General features: G+C 37.8%; 1 protein-coding gene across 3 annotated transcripts in view; it reads right to left on the bottom strand.

Annotated features, from left to right (window-relative positions):
• The window catches only part of tcf12 (transcription factor 12), a 66,029-nt gene extending 42,103 nt beyond the window's left edge, over nucleotides 1–23,926 (bottom strand). For all 3 annotated transcript variants that reach the window (XM_029497420.1, XM_029497421.1, XM_029497422.1), the window contains exons 1-5: nucleotides 23,780–23,926; nucleotides 22,921–23,009; nucleotides 22,574–22,646; nucleotides 14,014–14,087; nucleotides 8,121–8,223 (exon numbers count right to left, since the gene is read on the bottom strand). In XM_029497420.1, the coding sequence (XP_029353280.1) occupies nucleotides 8,121–8,223; nucleotides 14,014–14,087; nucleotides 22,574–22,646; nucleotides 22,921–22,992 (322 nt within the window). In that variant the 5' untranslated portion in view covers nucleotides 22,993–23,009; nucleotides 23,780–23,926. The remainder of the gene's footprint in view (nucleotides 1–8,120; nucleotides 8,224–14,013; nucleotides 14,088–22,573; nucleotides 22,647–22,920; nucleotides 23,010–23,779) is intronic.
• Between the last annotated feature and the right edge of the window lie 2,190 nt (nucleotides 23,927–26,116).

Raw genomic sequence — 26,116 nt, 5'->3', positions numbered from 1 at the left:
GAAAAAAAGAAATGTGGAACATACAGCATGCACAGCATGCACAATGTGTTTTATGAAATTAATTTATGATTTTCTTTAACTAATATTCAGCAGAAATCTGTTGTGGCAACATCTGCAAACAAGCGTATAAAATCCTGAAGTGTCTTGAAGGCATTACTATATAACAGTTATGTCCTCAGGATATGTCCAATCATATAACTCAATAAATTGCTTCTCCTCTGGCTTGCAAATTCAACTTCTCAAGCATTCGCTCACAGTGACTCTAACAAGCTACATAAAGATAAGTTTCCACTGATCAGTGACAAGTGTAAATAAAGTTGTGGAGCTCCGATCCCTGCAGCTGCTTCTTACAGACTTGTGTCATTGTATTTCGGCCAAGGCCAAGCTCTTCTTCCTATTTGGAGTTACAGCCTTTCAGGCCTACTAAGACTACAGCTGATCCTCTGCAGCTGGGCAGCCTCACCAGTCCCATGCTGGGGGCCAGGGCCTAAGGAAGACGAAGAGGGGGCCAGGGCCTAAGGAAGACGAAGAGGGGGCCAGGCAAAGCCAAGATGGACTGAGGGAAGCACGAGGGCGGGGATGAGTGAGGAGATGTGGGCGGCATGGGGAAGGAGAAAAGGGATTTGCGCCCTTTCAGCTCGTCTTCAGCTCTTCATGCTCCACCGGCCGCAGTAATAGATAAGCACACCCTGCAGCTCTGCATAATGACTCGCTACATACGCTAAACTGTACTGCACCACATCTCCTTGTCTTTTCTTCTCTATTGCTCTTGTCATATATAAGTTGGATATATGTATACTTTGCTGGTATAATGGCTGATACATTAATTCTTGCAAACAACTGTTGGGAGACAATGCTGTATCCAGCTCATAATATGAAAGTTAGCAATATGTTGTATGTGTGAAAGTACTGTGTGTGTGTGTGTGTGGGTAGAGGGAGCAGCAATGGCAGCACCTGTGACCCACACTGCAGCGGAAACTGATTGCACACCTGAACAGCAATTGGCTGCAATCGCAGCCTGGGTCTGAGGAGGGTCTCCCATGGGACAGAGCATTAGCACATGACACCTGCCCCTGTAAAGACACACTGGGGATGCCACTGTGACAGGGGATTTGACACTATGCGCAAAAGCCTTCAGGTACAATTAGAAATGAAAAATAGAAAAAGAAAAATACTGGAAGATGTGAATTCCCCCAAAGCAATATACAATGGAGAACAGTTGTGCAATGTCTTGTTTTTATCTTAGGATGTTTTGTGACGCCAAAATAACTCAAAAAAGTGACAGCACTCTGTCTGCTCTTCAGACTATCACAAGTAGAAATTAATCTGTAATTTGTCAATTAAATTCTTATAAATTCCCACAACATTCAGGAGCTTGGTTTATTCTTGGGTCCTTGTTGTAGTTGTTGGTCCTGTGAACAAAAACATTAACAGAACAAAACATTTTAATAGAAATACTTTAATATTTTATGTGTTATTCAAAACACCACGGTGTCCTGCCATTTTTTACGACAGTTTCAATAATTAACTCCAATCATTTGACTAGTATGTGGGGTCATTTAAGTTTGGAATAGAGAGACACAACAGGACAGCCCCTTACTCACACTCAGGCAGTCACATTAAGGTCATGTGAATCTCAAAGGGCTGTGAGCAGGATGCATGTGGCTCTCTGCGTGTGTTGATGGAGGCATTAAGCTGATTAGCTGTTATGCAGGACTAAAGCTGTATGACTAATATGCACAAAGCACACCAGAGAAACGTGAGTGCAAAGTTACAACTCAGCAGTTGATATGTCACATCTTCAGGCACATGGCTTGAAAGATCTGACGTAAAGCACAGTCATCACCAGTTATACAGTGAGAGCCAATGTAAAACACAACTTTGTTTTAAAATGGTCCAAAAAGAAAGGGTTGATTTTCTCTCTTGGTTTTTCAAAGCAATAATTTTGTGAATTTAAATTCTAATCAAGCCTCATATAATAATTTATCCTTAATATGACAATGAATAGTCTTCAGATTTATGGAGGGAGGGGTGGATAATAGTGTGATGTCTGTCCGTAGACTCTTGGGTCGAGAGTCTAGTTTATGTTCATGTTTGTCTTATTACTTCCTGTTTTATTTTGGTAGGTTTTCCTCTTGTTTCATGTCTGGCTAATTTACTTCCTGCTTTCCCATCCTCCGGCTCATTTGATCACCTGTCCCCACCCTAATGTGTTACACCTGTGTCTGATATCATCCTGCGCTTGGCCATATAAGTCCTGAGTCTTCAGTTGTTAATTGCCCGTTTGTCGTGTGACTTACTGGCATTTCCAGTGTGTGGTTTCCTAGTGTTGTGTGTGACCCTGCCTGTTTTCTTGGACCAATTGGAGTTTACCTGTTCCCTGTCACTAGCTCTGCCTGTGACTTTGATGATTCTGATTGAGGACTTGGACTGTGTCATTACCTTGAGATTTCCTTGCCCCCAACTGTGCCTTCGCTCTGTTTTTTTGGATTGCCTGGTTCTGACCTTGTGAACTGCCTGATCCTCATCTTTGCCTCTGACTGTGAAAATAAAGACTTTGTTGGAACTGTTATTGAGTCTCTGTCATATGTTTGGGTCCTATCTTTGTACCAATCTGACAAATAGAAGTGCATACATAGATTTCTTTTGATAGACCTTCAAGACATTGGCCCTATTTTCTATTTATTCCAACAGAGCCACACAAACTGACCACTGACAGCTGTAAGAAACATCAACCCTACTAATTAGCAAAGTAACTTTAAAGCACTCTGAGCAAAGGCATGAGAATTAAAAGGCTTTTTACACATAAAAGAAAACAATATCAATTCATTAAGTAGGTAATGACAAAAAAGAAAACACTAATCATCATATATATACACACGTACGTACATACATACACACACACATTCACATTCCCAAGACAGCGTGAAATAAGGGAGTAGAGTGCAACTCCTTCAGTTGTAGCTCATCGCCTGTGGTAATTGCCCAGATTGTTTGAAATCAACAGCCCCCACTGATTTCTCTTCAATGAGCCGACACCACAAGACAAAATCCCAGCAGGTAATTACATCTAACCATCCCTTGTCAAGGCTATGAACTGTTGGCTATCACTCTGGCTAAACAATCAGTACCACTGAATGAGAGCCAACCCTTCATTAGAATATTTGCAGAGGACTTCAAGCATTATTACAGGCAGAGAGGGAAATTAGGTTCAGTGGATTCCTACTGATCTCATCAGCTGTTCAGTTCCAATCAAATTTCTATGTAACTTTAAAAGGATAAATGTGAACTCATACAATGGGCTGAGGATTAAACATGTTTACTTTATATATTGATTTTAGTCACAAATTCACCCATAATACCAAATGTTGGTACAACCTCTCCAGGTGCCATATAAACGTAACAGTCACACAGGAGTCCAGTGCGAGCCAGCTGCTCTGTAGGTGCATATGTCTGTGCTTTACCTAAGCAAAAAGGGAACACTAATTTTTCACAATGACACTTATGCCACCCAAGGACATGACAAAAAGCGTCCAGCCAAAAGTCTGCTGCTAATAATGCTCGATGTAAAAACAGACACACAAACAATGGGATTTTTGTTCGTTTTTTTTTTTTTTTTTTTTATCTGAAATGAAGTTGGGAAGTGACAGGGACTACTGTATACAAGTCTGAATATTGCTATGTGGTAGAAATGTTTCCAGTTACACATTTCAATTACAAATTTGTTGTGTCTCTTAAGCACAACACATTTTCATAATTTCTTTGATATAGAAATATTCATTTTTAATTGACTAATTTCTAACACCTGAAGTCCAGAGTGGTTCTGCTTTTTGCCAGTTCAAGGTTGGTTGGAGTAAATGTAGACATGGACAAGTTGCAGTCCGTGTGTGTGACAGAAAGCTAAGAATGTTTGTATCATAGATGATTGTCTACCCAGGTATCACAGATTCACTGTCTCCATCTCTATCATAGGGAACATATCATGAGTTACTTTGATTCCCACCCGTAACCAGTTTCACATTGTTTTTGTACCTAGACTGAAGCAGAGATACTTATGTGCTCTGGAATGCATGAGCCATCTATCATACAGTCAAATAATCTTTTAATTTATTATTCTTTAGTATATGTGTGTAACAATCAATACTATCAATATTGTCTGTCAGGCCACAGAAAACAGATGAATGATATGTCAGTAGACTATCTGAGTGTAGCCTCTTTCATCGCATGTGACCAGTTCAGTCAGAGGGACTCACATGACTAAGACTAAAAAAGTCTGCACACTAGCATCAACAGCATGGCTGCCACCTATCAGGTAGCATACAGTAGATAACATGCAGGTTAGTAAGAAGATTGTAGGACTGGAGGGTGGGACCACGTTGCAAATGAAGATCAGTTAATCCATTCGAGCCAGTCCCCAGAGAGAGCAGACTCAATGTTAAGCAGTCAGCGGCTCCCCGGTATTTAGCCAAAACCCCCATTCTTCAGCTTCAAACCCCCACACACTTCTCCTGTAAGACTGGGACCATACCTTTCAGAGGCCTATCATAGATCTGTTTAAAAATCTTTGGTTAAAACCTGGTTTGAAGGAGCTTTACCTTCAAATAACAACAGTCTGTCAATCACCTTAATTTTATTATATAAAACAATATTCAATTCACACGAAATGCCATTGACCAAATACTTAGGTACAAGCCTCGATAGATAATTAATGACAAACTGACTCATACTATATGAGTTCACCTCTCTCTAGCTTAATCAACTCGAAAGAATCTATAGCTGGTATTTTCTCATCAAAATGGATTTTAACAAGCAATGTTTGCATTGAAAATTCACACAAGTTAATGCAATCAATGCTTTTTCTTATCCTACTGCATAAGAGAAATTCCTGGCAGTTTAATTACATTTAAAATGTTGAAAGTATAGCATGTGAAATGCCTCATCAGTACAGAGGTCACTGGGAATTTAAAGAGGTGACTTTTTAAATTTTTAAAGCTTTTGGCATAATATCTATGATATCTTTCCCGTACACAGTACCAATTTCAGCCAGATCAGAGCACAGTGTGAAACACAGTTGGTTATTATTTGCCTGCGGTTTCTTTGATCTGCATTATTACTGTTATTTTGACATTTGGTGGCTACATGAGACAGAAGCATATTCCACAAAGGTCAAAGATGATCAGACTTGCACTATGGTTTGTGCAGAGGAGTGGTCTGTTTTCAAACAGGAGGAATGAGCTTTTTCCTCCAGACTGACATTCTTCTTTGTGTGGAAAAAGTTTGAGCTCTTTAAAAAAATAAATTAAATTGTGAAGCCTTTGGCCAAGCAGCAATGTGACTGCTCAATTATTGGCCAAGAGGAGAGAAATTACATCACTAAATGAAGACTGGTATACTTTGTTTTAGCAGAAGAGAAACATTTTGGTCAATTATTTTTCCCAAAGGAAACTGTAGAATACAAAGCATAGTTTAGATCAACTGTGCTGATAAACTAGACCTGACATTGATATAAATATGGAAAGTATGACATTAAGTTTATAAATTGAGCACTTTCAAAAATAGCACAATGAACAACAGGCAGGAAAGATAAATTTGTCTGAAGGGCTCTAACACACCAAGCTGTCTGTGGCCATTTATTATCCACGTTTTTCTGACAACTTACTTACTTACTCTAAGTGGACCTCACAAAAGCAGTTTGGCCAAATCAGCATGCTGAATTAGTGGTGGTAGACTACAGATAGACAAAGCTCTGATCAGCCTCATATGTCTTAAGTGCTGATGGCCAGCTCAGAAGTTCAAAAAATACTCTACATGTTGAGATTCTATATGACTTGAAAACCTCATTAGAAAATGTTAGAGATTTACTGAATCTGGTCCTGCCTACTTTTAATTCAAAAGAAATTATAAGAAAGTATAACTGTCTATTTCATGGTTGCATGGTTGTTTATTGATGAGGAATAACCCTCAAGACAAGACTTAATTGTGTTAAAAATTCCAGAAGACCTTACAAGTCTACATTAAGGCTATGAAAAAACATTTCAGTAAAGCAAGAGTCAACTTTAATTTTCAACATGAGACAAACACAACTATTCATCAAACAAACAACAAAATCATTTGTTTAAATCAGAAAAATCACTGCATCAGATCACATCCATTATGGACAGCTCATGAATGTAATTACTGACATGGTTCAAGTGTGGCGAGATACACAATATATAACAGTTATGTGATCAGTTACAGGAATGATAACATTTAGTTTCAATTCAGTAGCACTAATTTGTGAACTAATCGGTTTGCTTGGAAACCAGTCTCCAGGGCCATTACAAGCTGAGATGTGGTTAACCATAAAACTGTCGAGGGGTTACACATTGCAATAATGTTATGCCAAGGAGCTGGATAACATATAGCTATTAGATGTTATAGTGGAGGAACATATTGTAAATAATGAGACTCTGCAGTTGCATGTTTTCTGATTATTATCAAAATACATTATTAAGATTTTACTATTATGTCCACTTTATCTGGTATATTTGCAAATTTATCCAGTTGGTACTCCTGATACCTCTGCTGCTCTAAACTCTGTGCAAAAGGATATTACTGCTATTGTTAGTAGCAAGACATTGTCTACTGCTGCATTGGAAATCCATGTGTCCATCTATCTCACAATGGCCGAAGGACACAAAGTTCTTTTTAAAACATGAGAACATTAAATATATTTTGAGAGGACGGACTAATTTATCCACAAATGGCATCCTACTATTTCTATTTCAGAATTCCAGGTATTTCCCAAATGAATGTGTGGCTGCCGCTGGACTTAATAATATATTATATACTGTTTTTCTTTTTAACGTATATTCGTACTGAACATTTTGATGTGTGTGTGTGTTGTTCAGTTTTTGTGTTTTTTTTTTTTTTGATGAATTTGTGCATTTGTGTATTTTACAGTAAAAAAAAAGAAAAGCAGAGTTTATGAATTAGTATAAACACATATATCTACATATTTTTGTTTAGGACAGAGGCTATACTCTGTTATATAAGAATTTGCATTATGGACAAAAATGGGTTTGTGAGATCACAATGACCTTTGACGGTAAAAAAAAAAAATATGATCGGTTCATCCTTGAGCCCAAGTGGATTTTTAAATCAAATTAGAAGAAAGTCTTTGTAAGGAATTCTGAGACATTGCATTCATGCAGATGGGACAGACATACATATGGACAGATAAACATGGATGGACAGCCAAAAAACTTCATCCCGCCAGAGGACGATTTTTATAATTTTTTTGAGTAACAAAAAATAAATAAACTCACAGGCTGATACAAAACAGATTACCACAAATCTGCCTCAATTACACCTGAACACTGCAGTAAAACCTTTTCAGCAGACAGAGGAGTCAAGAATTGTTAAAATGCTTCAGTAACAGCTGATATATTCAGCTTCTATTACTTGGACGTGGTAGAGATTGCAAAATAATACAATCTAAATATGACTTAAGATTACTAATGTCGAATTTCAAACAATTTGACAGCTGGTGTTGATAAAGGGTAACTGACTCGCTGATCTAAGAGGCACCACCACAAAAAAGGAATTAATGTTCTGAAAGTTAAATATAAAATGCAGATCACAAATCTTCGTATTTATATCAGCAAGCCAGTGACACAATGAAGTTCAGAATATGACAAACCCAAAGGGAAAGAAAAGAAAAAGTAAGTCAATTATCCACATTTAATTTAAAATGTCTGATGCTTCAGTGACATGATCTTCGGTACGACTGTCTGGTTAGCCTCACAACCAAAATACACAAAGCCCTGCTGCCAATGTAAGTTGCTGAGGGCAGTCCTGATGTTTAGGAGACAGCTTCTTATGATGGAAAGCTATACTGATGGCATGACCTCTAGCCTGGGGGAGGGTCATCACAGGAGGAGGAAGAGGGGGATACAGAGGAAGGAATAAAGACAGCAGGAGATGGGAAAAAATAGCCCTGTAGCCTGGCAAGCCTTTCAGTAGTGATACCTTCAGATGCACACTATGCCTTAAACTCAATCAGGCCATTTATTTTACAGGATGTCTCTCTACTACCAAAGGGCATATGACGGGTGAGTTGAAGACAATCATTTACTTACCCATTATGTTCGAGTTCATAAAAGGTGTTGGAGACAATCCTTCATGGGGCACTAATCGACTGTCACTCAAATGATCACCGTAATGAGGGCTGTCTGCAAAACCCTGGGGAAGAGATCAGAATATTAAGCACATTATAGGGCAACTTCATAAATGGAGTGGTATGGCATTCCACTAATTAGTAAAAGGAGAGCACAACTGGTTGGTTATGCCATTTAGCTGTCAGCTCTCTTGTGCATAATTCCCCCCAACAACAGCAACAGAGACTATAAACATTTCTATAACTGGAGGTATACAACAATGGACCAGAAATCTAAATACATATGCTCCAACAAACTACTTGTCATTAATTACTTAACAGGCTACTGATTTTATGTGTATTTACTTCACTGTACATTTGTAACCAACGTCACTAGCCTCCTCATCCTATAAACTTTATTTTGCCAGTTTGTATTGATCGCATTGTTCATATGAAACAGCTGTATCTATTGAAACCTTTGCTTTATCTTTTTTTTGGTATATCAATAAAATATCTAACCCTTAAATATTTATTTTAAAGTTTTTTTTCTTATTCTACGACTTAATCTAGACAATAACTGGTTTATTCACCACTTCAACCGAGTAGTATTGGGAAATGTTGTTTAATACAACTGGAAGAAACAGAGAGATACAATCCTATGTCATTCCCAGGTACCCGCAGCTTAAAAAAATTGCCTTTTACCCCTGCAGCTTAACAGTACCTTTTCATGACGGTTATCAGCTCCTGGAGCTTAGGTCTAAATATCGGTCACAGTATGGTTTTTGAAAACTCAGGGTCTCATGTAATAAAGGATATTCCGTTACAGTGCTAATCCCAAACCCTGTGAAAATCTGCCCGTGCTCCAGTCAAACACATCTTCCCAAACTACATTAACTCCCACCAGAGGGACCAGGCAGCAGTCGGCTTGCATTTCTATAGAGTTATTTTCACCTACTCATACCCTTCGCATTCAACATACAGTAAAAAAAAAAAAAAAAAAAGTAAATCTTATTATCCATCTTTTTTTTTGTGAGCGGATGGTGATGGAGTAATATCAAAGGCAGTGGAGTGCTCTGCTGTGTCGAGGGAATCCTAAGAGATTTTCTATTGTGCTTCTGCCAGGTCGCACACCCTGTTAATCACACCGTGAACAAACTCAATAACAACAACAGCCCCGTGAGAAACTCAAACAAGCACAGACATACACATACACATAGAGACTTATGCATACACAGTTAACCCAAAGAAGCAAAAAACATTTGCTCTCATCTACGACAAAATAGGAACTTTGCTTCAAATTGAACTGGCTTAACATGCTAGGAAATACATTTAATTGCTGTTCTGGCAGTGGTTAGATGAGAGGTCTGACATCCTCTCCAATTGTCCTTTAAAAAACAATGTTAGCTTTGCTTAGCGTGAAATGTGGAAGCAGGTAGAAACTGTAGTTCTGTCTAATGAGACGAAAAAGAAACAACTATAAACACACCTAAGGCCCAGTTTAATCTTTACAAAAAGCGGCAAAAGAAATACTAGTACACAAAATCTGCTAAATTACAACTATAATTTTCACACTTAATATTGTGTATGGTTCAAACAAACAAATTGAAATGTGTTAGATACAGAGCTAGCAGTTTCCTTCTGTTTTTAGTCCTATTCATGTGACCTTCTGATTATGGACTAAAATTTGTGGTGCTGATCTTATCAGGTAAGTCTTTGCCAGAAAAAGATTTAGAGATTTCCCAAAATCTCTAAATATTTTCTTTAACCTAAATCATAAAATGCACCAGCTGGTAAAAAAACACCTCAACCATTCTGTCATGGTTTCAACTACCACTGTGGAGGAGGGAAAGGCTAGCGGGTTAGGTTAGCAGAGCTGGAAAAAGAAGTAGGCGGATAATTGTCAATCCAGACTAACTGTGTGTGTTTGCGTGTCAAACCAAACACACTGTCTTCACTGCATTGGAATTATTAGATCATCTATCACAGATCCTTAATCATTCCCAAACACTTGTGGCCTACATCTATCCAAGACACTAACACATTCTGTCATCATTGCCAGAGGGCTACATTAGCACTACCGGCTAAGTAACTGTCAGATCACTGTGGCAGCAAGCAGACCTAAGCTCACACCTCGTCCCCCAAATCACTCACAACGGTGTTTAAAAAGTCATCTCTTCCTCTCTGTGCTGCATCCCAGGTGAACATGTGGCTGCATGGGAACTGATGATATGGTCATGATGGATGCGTGAGGGGTCAAGTATCAAGTTGGGGCAGGGCGCTGGGGAAGTGGGGGTTGTTGTGCAGTGGCAGTGGGCATAGCCCTGACTGTCAGACCGCCAGCCTACAGCCACAGCTGCCCAGGATGCAGCGGCTGGCCGGGAGCCAAGGTCAGCATGGCAGGGCTCGAGAGTGTTCACATTCGACTGATCACACACTCATAGCACACCAGCTCAAACAAGCTCAGGGACAAGGATGAATTCCCTCTGTAACTGACTGAAAGATGAAGCACTGAGGATTTCTTCCAAGAGCCTTCAACAGACACTGTGCATTCAGCACATATTAGGATATTTTTTTAAAAGCAGCCCACATTTTTCATCAAATTTCAAATTCATGTTTAACAAAGGAATGACCTGAAACTAGTCATCCCAAAGAACGTGTTATTTCTATATACAAGGATTTACCTCAGAAAATCGAACACAACTGGACTAAGGACTTAGGTTAGGTTAGTCCAATTGAGTTCGATTCAATTGTTGGCCGGATATGACTATGACCTAAATGAATGAGAACATGCACAGATATCTTGTTACTGATGCTATCCCTACCTTTAAAAATAAAAGGAAAGTAAACTAATCTCACAAAAAATCTCTAAAAACACACAGAAACAAATCCAAGAAAAGTTTGATCAAGGGAATCTGGATTTGTTTGTCGATGTTTGAAGATGTTTCAGGTATTTAAACTGAGTGAGGTCATTATCATGGCCCTCGGTCACAGTTGGACACTTGGTTTGTTAGCGCTTTTGGCTGTTACACAGCTAGACAAGAATGTGTGGTAGTTCTTGTTATAGTAAGTGTCTCCAGGACCACATTATGGCCATGATGACACATACCCACTCAAACTCGCAAAGTGAAAACAAAAACACCTCCACTATTGTGGTTGGCAATAAATTAGTTCTGGTTTAGAGGCGACTTATTGGTGTATCACAGTCTGGACCAAATGCTATCCTATCTGGATCCTGACTTACAACCTATAAATTATTATATATCTACTGAGCATTTGTTTCGTAACCAGCTCAGCTTTTCTAACATTTACGTCATTGCTCACATGATGCTACTCAGCCAATGACTGTGAGTTGAGTTAGTAAGGGAACTTCAGTCACAGAAGAGAGAAGAAATAAGAGTTGGAGAAAAGAGTGGCTAAGGTGGAGTTGTGATTTGAAAAGGGAAAGAAAGTGAAAATGCTATGATTTGAAAAGGATGGAACCAAAAGGAGGAAAAGGGCAAGTTTAGCCACACTTACTGATTGGTTTTACTTTTTTAACTGTTCTATAGGATTTGGGATGTTTAAACAATTGACGGTGTCAATAAGAGCAAGTATCCCGCCTTACAGGGCTGTTGTTATGACCATACAGACACTTATGATTTTATTTTTTTATGGATATTGTTTCATAAAAATGATGACACAATTCATTTGTGACATTGGTAACATGCCATGAAGTTACACAGAATGTAATTTTTATCAGTTGTGCTTCAGTGGATTTTTTTTTTTTTTTTCATTTTATTTTAATGCGACTGATTCTTAATGACAAACTTAAGGCTCATCAATAAATGATTAGCATCCACAGCTGGAATTGATTCCTTTTCTAGTTTTGTCACAACACATATTGTTAATTTCTGCACAGTTCAGCCCTGTGATATGTATTCTAAAACAGTTCAAAAGTGCTATTTCCATTGGGGAAAAAAAATTAAATTACCTAATATATTTTTATAGACTACTGAAGTTCATAACAAACTTCGCTCCCTTCTGGAGGTAGAGCAAATAGAGTATAATATTCTACAGGCTATATAAATCAGTTCTGCATCAATATAAGGTGTGTATACAGCTGTGTGAGAGTATGGAGAATGTGTGCATGCCTTATGGAGGCACAAACAGCTGTCTGCTGGCTGATGCAGTGCTTTGCAATGTCAGAAACACTCATTTATATGCACCTGGAGCAAAGATATCTCAAGCGTCTCTGTCTTATAATTCAAATCAAGCTGCCTATGTTACCATCGGCTGTAGATGTTCATTCGGGAAGGGCACAGAGAAATAAACAAGGTAGCGCAGGCCGAGTGGCTCTGACATTTAAATGAATTCTAATGGAAAGTGACAGGAGATTGACATTAAATGAAAATCATACAGGGCATCTAGAACAACCAATGTGTCAGGGACAAACAAACAGAGGAAGAGCTGTTCACACAAGCAGTGAGATGTTCTCACTTCAACCAAACAATAGAGGTGTGGTTTGAACACACAATTTTACGACTTATCGTGTTATTAATATACAAATCGCTATACTGGAAAATTATTTTAAGGATGACATCCCCTTAAAAAAAGAAATACAATAAAGTCAAACTATAGTGATAAAAGTGAATATCACACAGAACCAGTCAATATCAACCATTTCCACTGCTTCAAGGGAACTAATGACATTCCAGATGAAATTCTCATTTTCTTCTTGTGCAGGTCTGTGATCATAAGAAAAATGTCTTAGTACAGTCTGACTTTTTAATTTGCTGAGATACAGAAGCCAGACCTTCCTTGCACAGTGCAAAGTAACATTTTTTTTTTTTTTTTTGCTTCAAAGCAGCCTCATCAGTCTTTGGTCTCACAGCACAGAAGCTGTTTAAACTTTGGCAAGTCCAGCAAAAGCAATTTTTGTTGAAAATATTTTTGAAAATGTGGCTGTGGAAGAGCTGGTTCATTTGTGTTCAATTAGCCCCTCGGTGCTTCAGAGCAGAGGCAGGAGTCATGTCTCCCAGCATTCAATCATATAGTAACTGCTAAGTAAGTAAGTAAATACATTACTAGAAATGATCAGAATCTGGCCTGAAAATTAATGGGTTCTTCCATGTTCATAGCCCTATCCCTCTACCAACTCTAGGACAGTTCAGTACTATGTAATCCTGCTGACAAATAAAGAAACACAGGAGAAAACATAACTTCTGTGCAGAGGCCATACCAACTACAAGAATGACCATCATTTGATCCATGGAAAAATGATAACTACTTAGATATTTCTTAGATTTTTTTCCACCAAAAAGATCAAGCATTCTGTGATTCCAGATGGTCAAATATGGGGAGGTATTACTTTCCTGTTTTTTATAATCGTAAATTAAAGTTGTAAAAAATGTGACATTTGAAGATGATGCCCTGAGGTCTGAGACATTGTGATAAGAGTTAAATCAGATTTTTTGACATTTCAAATCCTAAACTAATGGTCAACCAATGTGTTTCAAATTAATCAACAGTAAAAATAAGTATTAAGTTTCGACATACTACCAGTCAAAAGTTTGGACACACGCTCCTATTGAATGAGAAAGTGTCCAAACTTTTGACTGGTAATGTAGTACTACAATAAATACAGCTCATCTATTTTCAAAACGTGAACAGTTGTGATAAAAGTAATTTTATATATTTTTTTAAGGAAATTTTTGTTTTCATGTCAATTCAGTTAGATAAAAAAATCCACCAGTATTAACCAGACCCTTCAGTCTGTAATGTTAACTGCAGGTCATACAACTTTGTGAACTGCACATTGTGAATGTACCGTTTAGATCTGATGATGTTCTGTGAAGCAGAAAGGTCATTCAGAGGTGGTAAGGTGTCACTCATCTTACCCTTGAGGACTCATAGGAAGGGCTGGACTCGCCACCTGGGGCCCAAGATGCTTGGCTGGTCTGCTCATCCATACCTGTCAGAGACAGCGATGGCAAACAATTCAGTCTGCAAGTTGAGATACTTCGAAAACTGAAAGTACCTCCTGTACATCTATATTTTCTGCACCTCTCCAACATACACTGTGACACAGTAATGCACAACTGGCTCACTAGGATATTTGTGTCTCTTGTATTACAGTAGTACTAATATTCTTATATTGGATGATCACTTGGTAAACAATTTGTTGGTTACACATAACAAAATGTATCTACATTTCATGAGATTTTGCACACACACAAAAAAAAGATTCATCCAAAAATTTTAGTAATTTGATGGATGCTAATTGGCAACAAAAAAGCATGTGTCCAGCCAGCAGTTGCATGCATTAGCTTATATTAGAGCGCTGATTAACATGTCAGGTACATGCTGCAATAGTCAATGTAATGCTACATTAGCAAGCTGGCAGGATAGGGATGATTTTACAACTTAACTATGTAGTTCATAATAGGCAATGAAAAGGAACAGTGACTCAATAATGACAAAGAAATTATTTTTTAATTGTGTCATTTATTTTAGTTCACATGAATAGGAGGTTAAGATAAATATATACCACAACAATAAAATAAGGAGCTTCAAATTGGCATTGATGTATGCCAGGCTACTCCCAAACAGCTGAGCACTGAAACTTAATCACTTTTTTTTTTTTTTTTTTTGGTAAAAGAAACCTCTGTGTTTTAAGTCAAACAGAAAAGAATAACAGAACAGAACAAATAAAATCAATAACTCAAACCAGGCTGTAAGCTAGACCATCTGGCATATGTTGAAAAATATAATATCTGATGTTTACAATCTAATTTATGAGATATAGTCAGTAAAAAATATTTCATGCCTCAATTGTCCCTGCTGCTATGGAGAGAATATTGTGCTGCAGTAACAGCCAAAATCTCTGCAAATGAAACATAATTGCAGAGCAGGTACAGGATCAACATTCTGCAAGTTATTGATTACTCTTGTGGTGCTTTCATCTGTCTCAGTAAAATGCAATATCTTGTGTTCATTTTAAGTTTCATATAAAAAATTATGACCTTGAAAGAATTTGTCTATTCTCGGGTAAATAATAAAAAACACTTTGTAACATTAAAGATATTTTAACCTTAACATTCAAGTAATGATATATACTAAGGCACATCCACACAGCAAAGTCAGGCATTTAATTATAGAAGCAGAAATAAATAACATCAGCAAAAGCAGAAATAGGATGAGTACAGAAAAAAAGGCCTGTAGAAAGATAATAGATCAAAACATGTTGACTCCTGATTCAAATACACAAGTTCAGGAAGAGAAGATTAAGAAACTATACATAAAAATTGTAGGTATTAACTTAACCAGGCACCATTCAGGTTATGCATGCTTATGCATTGTCCAAACTCTCTTACAGAGTTTGGACAATTCCATGCTCCCAATTTTGTGGGAACAGTTTGGAGAATGCACCTTCCTGTTCCAACATGACTGTGCACCAGTCCACCATGCAAGGTCCATAAAGACATGAGAGAATTTGGTGTGGATGAACTTGACTGGCCTGAGTCCTGACCTCAACCCAATAGAACGCCTTTGGGATGAATTAGAATGGAGACTGAGAGCCAGGCCTTCTTGTCCAACATCAGTGCGTGACCTCACAAATGCACTTCTAGAAGAATGGTCAAAAACCTAAACCTTGTGGAAAGCCTTCCCAGAAGAGTTGAAGCTGTTATAGCTGCAAAGGGTGGACCGATGTCATATTAAACCCTATGGGTTAAGAATGGGATGTCACTTCATATACATTCATATGCGAGTCAAGGCAGGTGAGTGAATACTTGGCAATATAGTAAATTTTCCATAGACAGTTGTTCACTTTTACAAAGACATTCTGAGGTGCCATGAATGAAGATTCTGGCTAATTTCATGACATATTTCAAATTTTTATAATTTAACATACATTTTATTTTCAATTGTCACACTGCCGATAAATTCTTAGTCACACACTTCTCTCATGAGTCTAATCATGTACTTCACAGAAAATCAGCGGTCTATCTTCTGACCAGAAATCATGCTTCAGTGAGCAAAGTTATAGATGAGTCTCATCCTGAAAAACGTAACAGATTCATTTCCTCTTCTTCAGTGGCTTGATGGAAAAAAATGTATAGTTCATTTGCCTCACTTTCATGCTAATTGCAGTTACTGCCGGTGACTACTGTTACTAGCTGTGCATGGGTACAAATTTTCTTAGCATGACAACACCAGTGTGACATTTAGTTGCCCAACTGAGGCCTTTCACACGCTGAATGAAACAATGATCAGTGTTTGCTCTCTGGGCCACTGGCTGTCATCTCGTCTGATTACCATCTCTTGCCAGGGCTCAAGGGTCCCCTCTCTTCTCCTTTCACAGACAACAAGCACAATAAGATTACTCACTGACACAAGCCAGAAAAAAAAATTTACTGGCTATAATGTAAATTAATGAATTAGGAGAGGCAAAGTAGCTCTCTTATTGAATGCTCTCTGTCAAAAATGTTCAAAATCCTACACAAAAGAGAGTTGTGCTGTTTAAAACAGCAAAAAACATTTATCAATAATCATCAGCAATCAATCAGTTTATTTTCACAGCAAACTACTTTTAAGGCTTTTTGTGATAGACAAGTATTAAACTTTGCAGTTCTACTGAGGATTTAGACCACTTTTAGCTTAGCTTTGGTAGTTCCACATAATAACGTTTGTCTTATGTCTTATTACGTTTATTAGTACAGTCAGCTAAAGGTAAAGCTTGTTAATTGTAACAGTAACAGTAATAGTATTTTTTTTAAACTGCCGAAAAAAATATATATATATATTGTATGCCCGGATTTTGTATATTCAACTTAGTAGTAACTTTGAAGGGTGTAGTTTCTGTTCCTGTTGAATTATACACCAAACTCACGCTGTAACACTGAATAACAGATTTACACAAAACATGAAATGTAATGTTGTTGAACAGCTGATTGTTTTAACCCGTTTTAGTAAAACAACTGGCTTGTGGTAAATTAAAGACAAATAGACAGACATTTTCATGTCAGTTACCTTTTGAGTCCACTCCAAAAGAAAAGGGTTGACTCAGCTTAACAAAGGCATGAATGAAAGATTTGTAGCCTGTGCGGGAAATTTTGTCCTACCTCACTTGGTCTTTCAGTTCAAACACTGCGTGAGAATACAATCTAATATGTTTACAAGTGAAGCAAGTTACTACTCTACTGGCAGAAAGCAGACCAATTAAGAATACTTTTTAATGAGAAAAAATATTAATTTAAAATGGATATAGATTTTGCAATTTTACCACAAACCATAATGTAAATACTTTGTATCCTTTAGGGTACCGTTTTCACTATTGACCACAATTTCAAACGTCACAATTATTCAACCATAGAGGCTGAGTAATACTGAGATGAATAACAAAACAACAACAAAAAAAACAAAAAAAAACAAAAAAAGACGAGATTTTGTTCACATGAAGAGGAGGGCATTAATGGTAAATTACTCTTGAGCAAAACTCCCCAGAATTCTCGGTTTTTTCTTATGTTTTGTTATGTGTTGTTTGTTGTTATAGGTTAGTGCTTGCACTAGCTATAATCACTGTGCATGCACAGCCTAATTGCTAATGAAGCTACTTCGGCTACAGGAACAATGTGACAAAGTGAGTAATGTTTATGCACCCAAAAAAAAAAATAAATAAATGAGTGAAAGATTATTTCAGTAATAAGGATGAGCAGAGGGTTGTTCAGGATGACGGAAACTCAATCTGCAAAACCTGTCAAGAGAAAGCTCCAGCCAAAGGGTCCAACATATCGAATTTGGTACAACATCTATGTAATCACCATGCACACATAAAGAAAATGCTGAATATTGACATGAATGACAGTTGATAATTGTACCATGAAAATCCATATTAATAGTAATAATAGTGAAGCTGTGATTATTTTTCTCACTATAATCATACCATGAAAATCCAGAATCATCCATTGGTCCATAGTATCCTTGAATGTTCTTACAGTATTGTGACCCTCAAGTACATACCCTTATGAATGAAGCTGGCTCAAAATAATTTTTCTGTCTCTTGGCAGAATATAAAACTTGACTTAAGATAGCACAATGTTTTCAGATGATTTGCCAAGGCATAAGTCAGAAGGGTGAACACTGAGGTTTTAAAAATGAAAGCTAAATGAAATGGTCCTAATTATATAAACATTAACCGTTTTTTGTTTTGTTTTGGTTTTTTTTTTTTTATTAAACCTGGGATGAGAATGTGGAGAGCTGAGAGAGTAGGGACAGGAAGGCTATAATAACTCACTGCTGATATTGGGTCATTCATTAACAGCTACATCCTTCTAAGGTGTTATTTCAATAAAAACTCATTCAACAGAAAGACTTTCAGAGATTTCAGAGACTTAAGCAAAATACTGCCCTTAGCAAAACAGCAGGAGAAAACTCTTTCACAAACAACAAAACTGCTTTATCTATCCAATTAATAAGACGGATAAAGACAAGCAGTCTAGACAAGCTTTCACCATTTACTGCATGACTCATTCTGCTTTGTTTAAGAGATGTCCATCAAAATCAGATGTAGAATGCAGTCTATCAATACAAAAAATGCTCATGACCAGTTATTTCATCATGAACTTCTTCATGACACCAGAAAATAAACCAAACAAAATTGTTTGTCGTATTAATTTATGAAAATTGTTGTTGGTAATACTTTGCCCAAAATGCCTAAGAAGCTGTTTGTTTTTATTTATTGTTGAACTTTAAGTTGGAGAAATAGAGAGAGAGAGAGACTGAGCGCATTTTTAATGGTAAGACCAACTTCATGTACACAAATAGACTGATGTACAAACTAAACTGATATGTAACAGTTTCCACAAAGAAACAATGTCAGAAAGGGATTTGACGTTTCAAGCATAAGGAAGAATGTGTGCTGGATCTGACCTGCTTTGAAATCTTGATTGTCACAAGTCACCATTTGGTGAAGTCTGTCAATGGCATGGGATGGCCACCTCCTAATACAAACACTGCTGCATCTCCTATCTTCCTCCATAATAAAAAAATAAATAAATGAATATGTGATGATGAAGATTTCCTTGAATCAAAATCACTCGGATAATATTTATTTGGGTAAAATGTCATCCAGTATACTGTGTACAATTCTGGCCCATATTGAAACTAACGTCCTAGCTAATGTCTAGTCTAATGTTTGTGCTACAGCTACATAAACAGCCAACATTATTTTACTATTTCAAATGGATAAAAGCTGATTTCATTGTAGAGATGCACCAAGCCTAGGGATTCACTCAATCTCTCCTTGCCCTCTCTCTCTCATGCACACTAACACACAAATTTACAGACAAAATGGATTATAATAAGGCTGACTGTTGGAATGGCTAAAAGTAACAACATATACATCTTTATTTGCATACAAATCATCAAGACACATGCTGGAATGATTTTAAAACAAGGCATGGACTGACACGCTGACTACTGGTCACTGTTGACAAATACACACTATAGTACCACTGAATGAAAACTACAGGTTTAACAGTAGTCACTCACTGCTCCACTACACTAAAGGGCCAGGGGCCTCATCAACTTTCCTTATCAACACAGTTGGAAGAGAGAAATGACGGATCTACTAAAGCCACTTCTTAAGGGTTTTTTTCCACAATTCATCTTTCTCTGGCACACTTTTGAAGGGTCTTGCTGGTCCCACTGTACCCCAATTATCTGGCTATGCCCATCTGAGATACAATAATCCAAACTCTCATTCCCTGCAATTTTCACACTTGTTTGTGCACATTCATTTGACTTATGTTCACAATCATTTACGTTTTTTCCTCTACCTTGAGGATCATGTGCACAGGAGCATCCACTGAAGGCTGAAACGAGGACGTTTCAGGCCTGAGACATTTAAAGGCAGAGTAGTTCATGTTGACATTCTTATTTCTTATATAAAGAGCACCGCATTATCTGCTAATTAATAAAATAAAAAGAAAAAAAATTGTGAATGAAACCCCTTCTCAGTAGTAGCATATTTAAAACCAAATGTATTAAAGCAGATACAAAATACACCTGAAATGCTAATCTGAGGGAAGAGGGGTACATGTTAGATCTGCAATTTCCTCAGGTTTTTCCACAGATGTCATTGTGTTTGAGCCGAACAGCAGTAATAGCATTGTGTTCTGCTCATTTTGAATAAGCGTACAGCCCACTGATCACATCTCATGGTAAAAAGCTATCTAGATCTTGCTCATTAGTGTTTACTTCATAACTTAACAGTATTCACTGTCTTATAAAATATTGCACATGCAAACTGGAAATCATGTGACAAGACATTGATTATGGTTGCTGCCCGTAAAACTAACCAGATATGAATTAACGTAAAGCTGTTGTAAACCTGAGACTGTCAAAAAAGTGTTTTTTTTAATCGTCAAAAGAAACATTTCATATGAATGATACAGTGAATATTTAATAGTTTAACAGTTAAGATGGTAATGTACTCAAAAACTAAGTAGAATTTGTAGATTAACCAATTTACTGAAAGTACGATGAATATCTTATTGGCAACAATGTTCAAAGTTGTTTAAAGCCTTTGTTGGAATTGGTACAAAATAGCAGCCCCAATTTCGACTTTGTTATGTTTCTAAAACACAAAGCTGGTAACCAGACAACTAACAGTAATGACAATGAGCTCGGGTTGTGACACACATTTCTCCTGACAGTCTCCAATTCTTTTCTGTTCCAAACAAAAAGCACCATGCTGATGCTGGTCTATTTAGACCTCGCGGAGTGCAAGGCCCAGCCTAAAGGTAGCTGCCCACTTGATGTCCACATATTACTTTGTTGAATAATGTGGCACAATATATTCTCAACGTAACTCATGGCTCACTCCAGTATTTGAGACTCTTTGTGGTCATTCTATTGTGCAGTCAGGATACAAATCAATGCAAAGTGGCTTTGAGAAATCCAGCATAAGGTTCAAATAGCCAGCAAAACTTAAACAATCAAGTTTAATTGTGCATCATTATATTTTTTTAGATGAAAGAACAACCAGCTCTCTGAAACATGTTATTATATTATATGATACAACTGTATAATCGATTGAAATCACGTTGATTTTTGTTGCTTTAAAAAAAAAAAAAAAAAAAAAAAAAAAAAGCTCCATGATGCACCTGTGCATGATAGTGACTGAGTTCAAATCTGTGGGCATGTTGAAGTTTGTTGTGCTGCTTTATTGTATTATAATATAAACTGTGTGTTAATTTAAAAGACCATTCTTAAAAAAACAACAGAAATCAATGTGTGAAAAAAACCTTTGTGTCATTGATGATAATGAACAATGAACATCTCACTTCAGTTCGCAGTTTGCTTGTCATTTGTTTTACTGAAGAGTGCACACATACATCCTCCTGACTTCAATGATTATGTATTCTTTCATTAATCCTCACAACTCTATAGTTAATGTGTGACAGCTCTGTTGTTTTTCCTTCGTTTTTCTGTTCAGTTTCCACTAAATGTGTGTCTTTCGTTTCACAGATTACTGAATACAACAAGGCTTTGTAGATGCACACAAAACATGCCTTCAGACAACATAATGCTTGATTGTTGACTTTCACTAGTAGCACATCAGACAATAGATGTGCTTTGGATTAATGTCCTCTAGCACTTACAGCTGGGAAGTGATCCAGAAGCAGGGAATCTGAACTCTTGTTATCATGACCAAATTATCCACAAACTTGTTCTATAAAATATTTTCTCATAGGTAACCAAAAGGAACCATTGAGCTGCAGAAAAAACAATCTAACATGCACGTGCATGTGGGCTGTCAGCAGGTCTGAGGAATTATCAAACTGCCTCTTGTCACATAAAAACAAATGTGCAGAGTAACTGAATGAGAAGACATCTCACAATCAATTAAAGACAAGAATCGTACTCAAAATATTTAATCAAAATTTCCTTCAAACACATCTCACTGGAAACCATCTTAAGAGCATACTGTATTGTCACTCTAAATGCTTACTGCACTGACAAGAACACACTTTGATCAAAGCAGCCAATTAATGCCTGATGTGTGACTTATTTGTGCATCTCACAGCAAAGTAAACATGAATGACATTCACTGCGTTTCACCTAGATGGAAATTAGCATAGTAAAACATTAAAAAGTCTATGGCCTACATCATGCTTTGTTCCACATCTTCACTAGAGCTCTCTGTTTCAATTCCAGGTGGGAAGCTCATGTTTCAAGCACCAGATGTGAACAGCACGTGCAGCCGTCACACTGAAGAATCTCATGCAAGACTCGAAAGACCATTTTCCCTCCGACAATTAAGGAACCAAAACAGTGGTGGAAGTCACTAAACAACTGTCATTGGTGTGTAAACTTTTGTCATGCATGCGGAAATACAGGCGAAATACATATTAGAGGGATTAAATATAAAAGGTTTTCGTGGATGCGTCCTACCTGATGCACTGAACTGACTGCTTCCAAGTGTGGTGGGCCTGTTTTTACCTCCACTTACAGGTGGAGAGAACATCTGAAAGGAAGAATATGGACACATGCCTACAATTCAGAGACTTAACTGTGTAGGAGAGAATATGCAGACTAAGAGCTGTACTATGATACTATGTAGCGGCTAATAATGTTTTTTGTCGTTTTTGGTTTGTTTGTTTTTTTGTTTTTTTTTTAAGATCAAAGACAGTTTCTAAATCATGTTCATCAATTAGCCATGCTTTTAGCCTATCACGTCCTCACAGCTGTAAATCCGAGAAGCTGAAAAAGACTGAAAAAGACTGAAAAAGCCAACCTACCGCACTAAAATCCAGCAGGTCACTTAATTCCTTGTCTGTTCCAAGAGCGGCAATCCGCTGCTGAGGATTCATCCTGGCGATCTAGAAACCTGGAGAAGAAAGAGTGCATCAGGTCACATCTTTGCTGGTTTATTTAACGTCGGAGACTAGAGCCAGGGGAAATGACTGCCAGGAGTTTTTTTTGTTTTTTTTTTTTTGTATGAATGCAGAATGAAGACCATCTCTATAAAGTTACCTCACATAAAGACATTAGCAGTGCTGCCACACACACACTAACACACAAAATATTTGCAAATATTGTAAATATTTTGTTGCACACACATACAGTTTTTCTCGACCCTGCGCTGATTGTGGAGATAGGAGCCCGGCTGGAGGGAGCTGTGAGCGGCTGGTTCAGCCTGCCAGGACCTGCAGCATCGCGTTATTGCAGCGTTTCTCCGTAATAACACGGCGTGCCGCCGGGGAGACCTTTACAACACTCACTAACGATGCAGATGTCAGCGGTTTGTGTGACAGACTTTCCAAGCATAACGATGGTTGATATCGGCGGAGGCACCTAACGTCACTTAGCTAGCAGGCTAACGCTAGCCGCAGTCACTGGTTCGTATGTATTGTAGATCGCTAGAGAGCCGCAGCGCTTTGATTCCGTGTAGACATTAGTACGGAGTAGACTGCGCCTTTGTAACGACTTCACATAAACTACACGCTGGTTTCACATAAGTAAGACAACAAAACAAACCCTGGAAATGACATTGCCAGCCCCCTGCTCCAGAGTGCAAAACGCAATGATGGTCTTTCTCAACTCCCAACTTCTTTCACTGGTCCGAAAGATTTTGGCAAACTCCCACTGATAATTTACCTTTTATCCGTTTAAAATCCCGACTAGGGTGATCTGGTGAAGGCTCGCTTTCTTGCGCTACGCCACAAAATAGAGAACTTTGGATTTAAAATACTGTATCTGAGATTTTTTTCCCCTGTATATATGTCAGTTACGAGTTTCCCTTAGGCAGACATTTTTTGCTTTGCAAAAGCCTCAGCACCACGATGACATTGGTTATCGTATCCCTCCGCCGAGCGCAGTGACACGCTGCTCCCACACAGCGGGAGATGCTGAGAGTCAGCACACACACACACGCACACACACATGCACGCACGCGTACACAGAGAGAGAGAGAGAGAGACTGATACACACAGAGAGAGACAAACATACACACAAACACAAAGAAAGATACACACACTCCGATAGACACACGTACACATACAGACAGACGGACACACACACACACGCACGCACGCACGCACGCAAAGACAGAGGGACAGAGACACACTAAAACGAACATACACTCATACCACTCGTTTTTCTCTACTTTATTACCATGAACGCCACATCATGTTCATTGTCTCGGGCTGTAGAAAGTACAGTTGGATGCTTCAAAATGTCCCCAGGGTTGATCGATTTTAGTGCTGTATTCAAATACTTGGTTCACTGGATGGTTCAACATGGCCCATTTTCTGTCTCACAAAGCAGTTGTGTATTTCGTATTATGCAGCATAACGTGTGTATAAGTACTGCAGGAGGAACTACACTTATTATCCAACTTCGCCATACGTAGGAACCAGATGTGTTCTGAATAAGATTATAAAACCATATTATTTGTTATTGCATTTGTACTTTTGCAGCAGTTGCAGTTGTATTGCTGGTCTTGCGATTAGGCCATTGGTCTAGTAGGTTTCTTTTGTAAAATTATTCGTTTGAAGTTGCCATTTTTCGGCACAACCGAGCTGCTTTCGGTCGTTTTTAATAGTAATTGACGAGCACACGATTTATCAACTTCCACTTACTTAAAACTAGCGTTTCACATATGAAAAGAAATACTGTCTCAATTCTATCCCAATACGGCTTTTCTGGTAAACTTCAGTCCGTGTACGTTCACTATTTTGACTGTAAAAAAATAAAATAAAAATACACAACACTAACTCTGCAAAACAACGTGGCTCTGGCCAAGGAACACAACACTGCAGCAGCCAATCAGCAGCAGGGGGCGTTCAGGGCCGTTCAGGAGCTGGGGTGGGCAGAAAAATGAAAACAATAATTACGTACATTTGGAGTAAAAGACTGTAAATCTGGTGCATATTAATGTGATGTATTTGAAATAATCTTATTGATAGCAAGAAGTGGCCAAGAATCAGGCGAAAGAAGGAAGACTGAAGAAGAAGGGCTTTAATCAGGGCAAGTTATGGTAACTTTGTGTGAGGCTTTTCAACACTGAAGAAACCTTGGACAGTTGTAAGGGATGAAGGCAGAAGCAGACTGTTTCTGCTTGACAGGTGGATAACTGAGCCAAAAGGTCAGTCAGGATTGGAGGGAGAAGTGTATTTAGCTAGCTGTTTGAAGTGTTCCTATACATTGGCCTATGTCATGAAATACATATATGTAATAAATGTATAGAAATCCATTTATTTAAAAAATTATGTCACAAGCAATCTGTCTCTCATGGGTTAACTGAAATTTTCCATGGATGGCCATGCTGACTGTTCAAATGTCCATGTGGTTTAACTGCAGTTTTAAAAAGTGTAACTTGTGGGTGGGTGGGTTTAAATTAGGGGGTGTTAATTAGTAAGTGGCAGAGAGGCTGAGGGGATGACCTGCAGCAATGTTCCCTGGCTTGAATCGAACCAAGATGCTGCAAAACCATGCCATGGGCTAACCACTCAAGCACTTGCTCATGCTGGCACAAAAATTTTATTTGACTTACGATATAACATATTTATAATTTCCCCATATTTAAATTGGCCTTCAAAATAATTATTGATAGGTTTTATTTACTTGAAAATTATGTATATTTATATATTCTAAAAACTGTACAGTATTTTAATTGAGCACACAGCAAACTTAAATGTTTGTTGATTTTGTTTGTTTCAACAATTACTTTTTTTATAATGTTATCCATTTATTCTGAAGGGTTCTGATCAGGCAGGTATCTGAAAACAACTTAGCTATTGATGTCTTTAGTGTGCATATAATATGAATAAAACATAATGATATGAAAGAACAAGTTTCATTTTTCACATGGCAAAACATTTGGCCTTTTGGAGAAAATTTGGTGTCATTTGTTCAGTATGAACAATGCAGGTTCATTTTAAATTGGAAAACAGTCTTACAATAGTAGTTCGCACTGTGACTTTGCAGCGATGC

Source organism: Echeneis naucrates, chromosome 3 (assembly GCF_900963305.1).
Source record: "Echeneis naucrates chromosome 3, fEcheNa1.1, whole genome shotgun sequence".
Taxonomy (NCBI): domain Eukaryota; kingdom Metazoa; phylum Chordata; class Actinopteri; order Carangiformes; family Echeneidae; genus Echeneis; species Echeneis naucrates.
The sequence above is the reverse complement of the archived record's forward strand: the minus strand, read 5'-3'. Positions and strand labels throughout refer to the sequence as shown.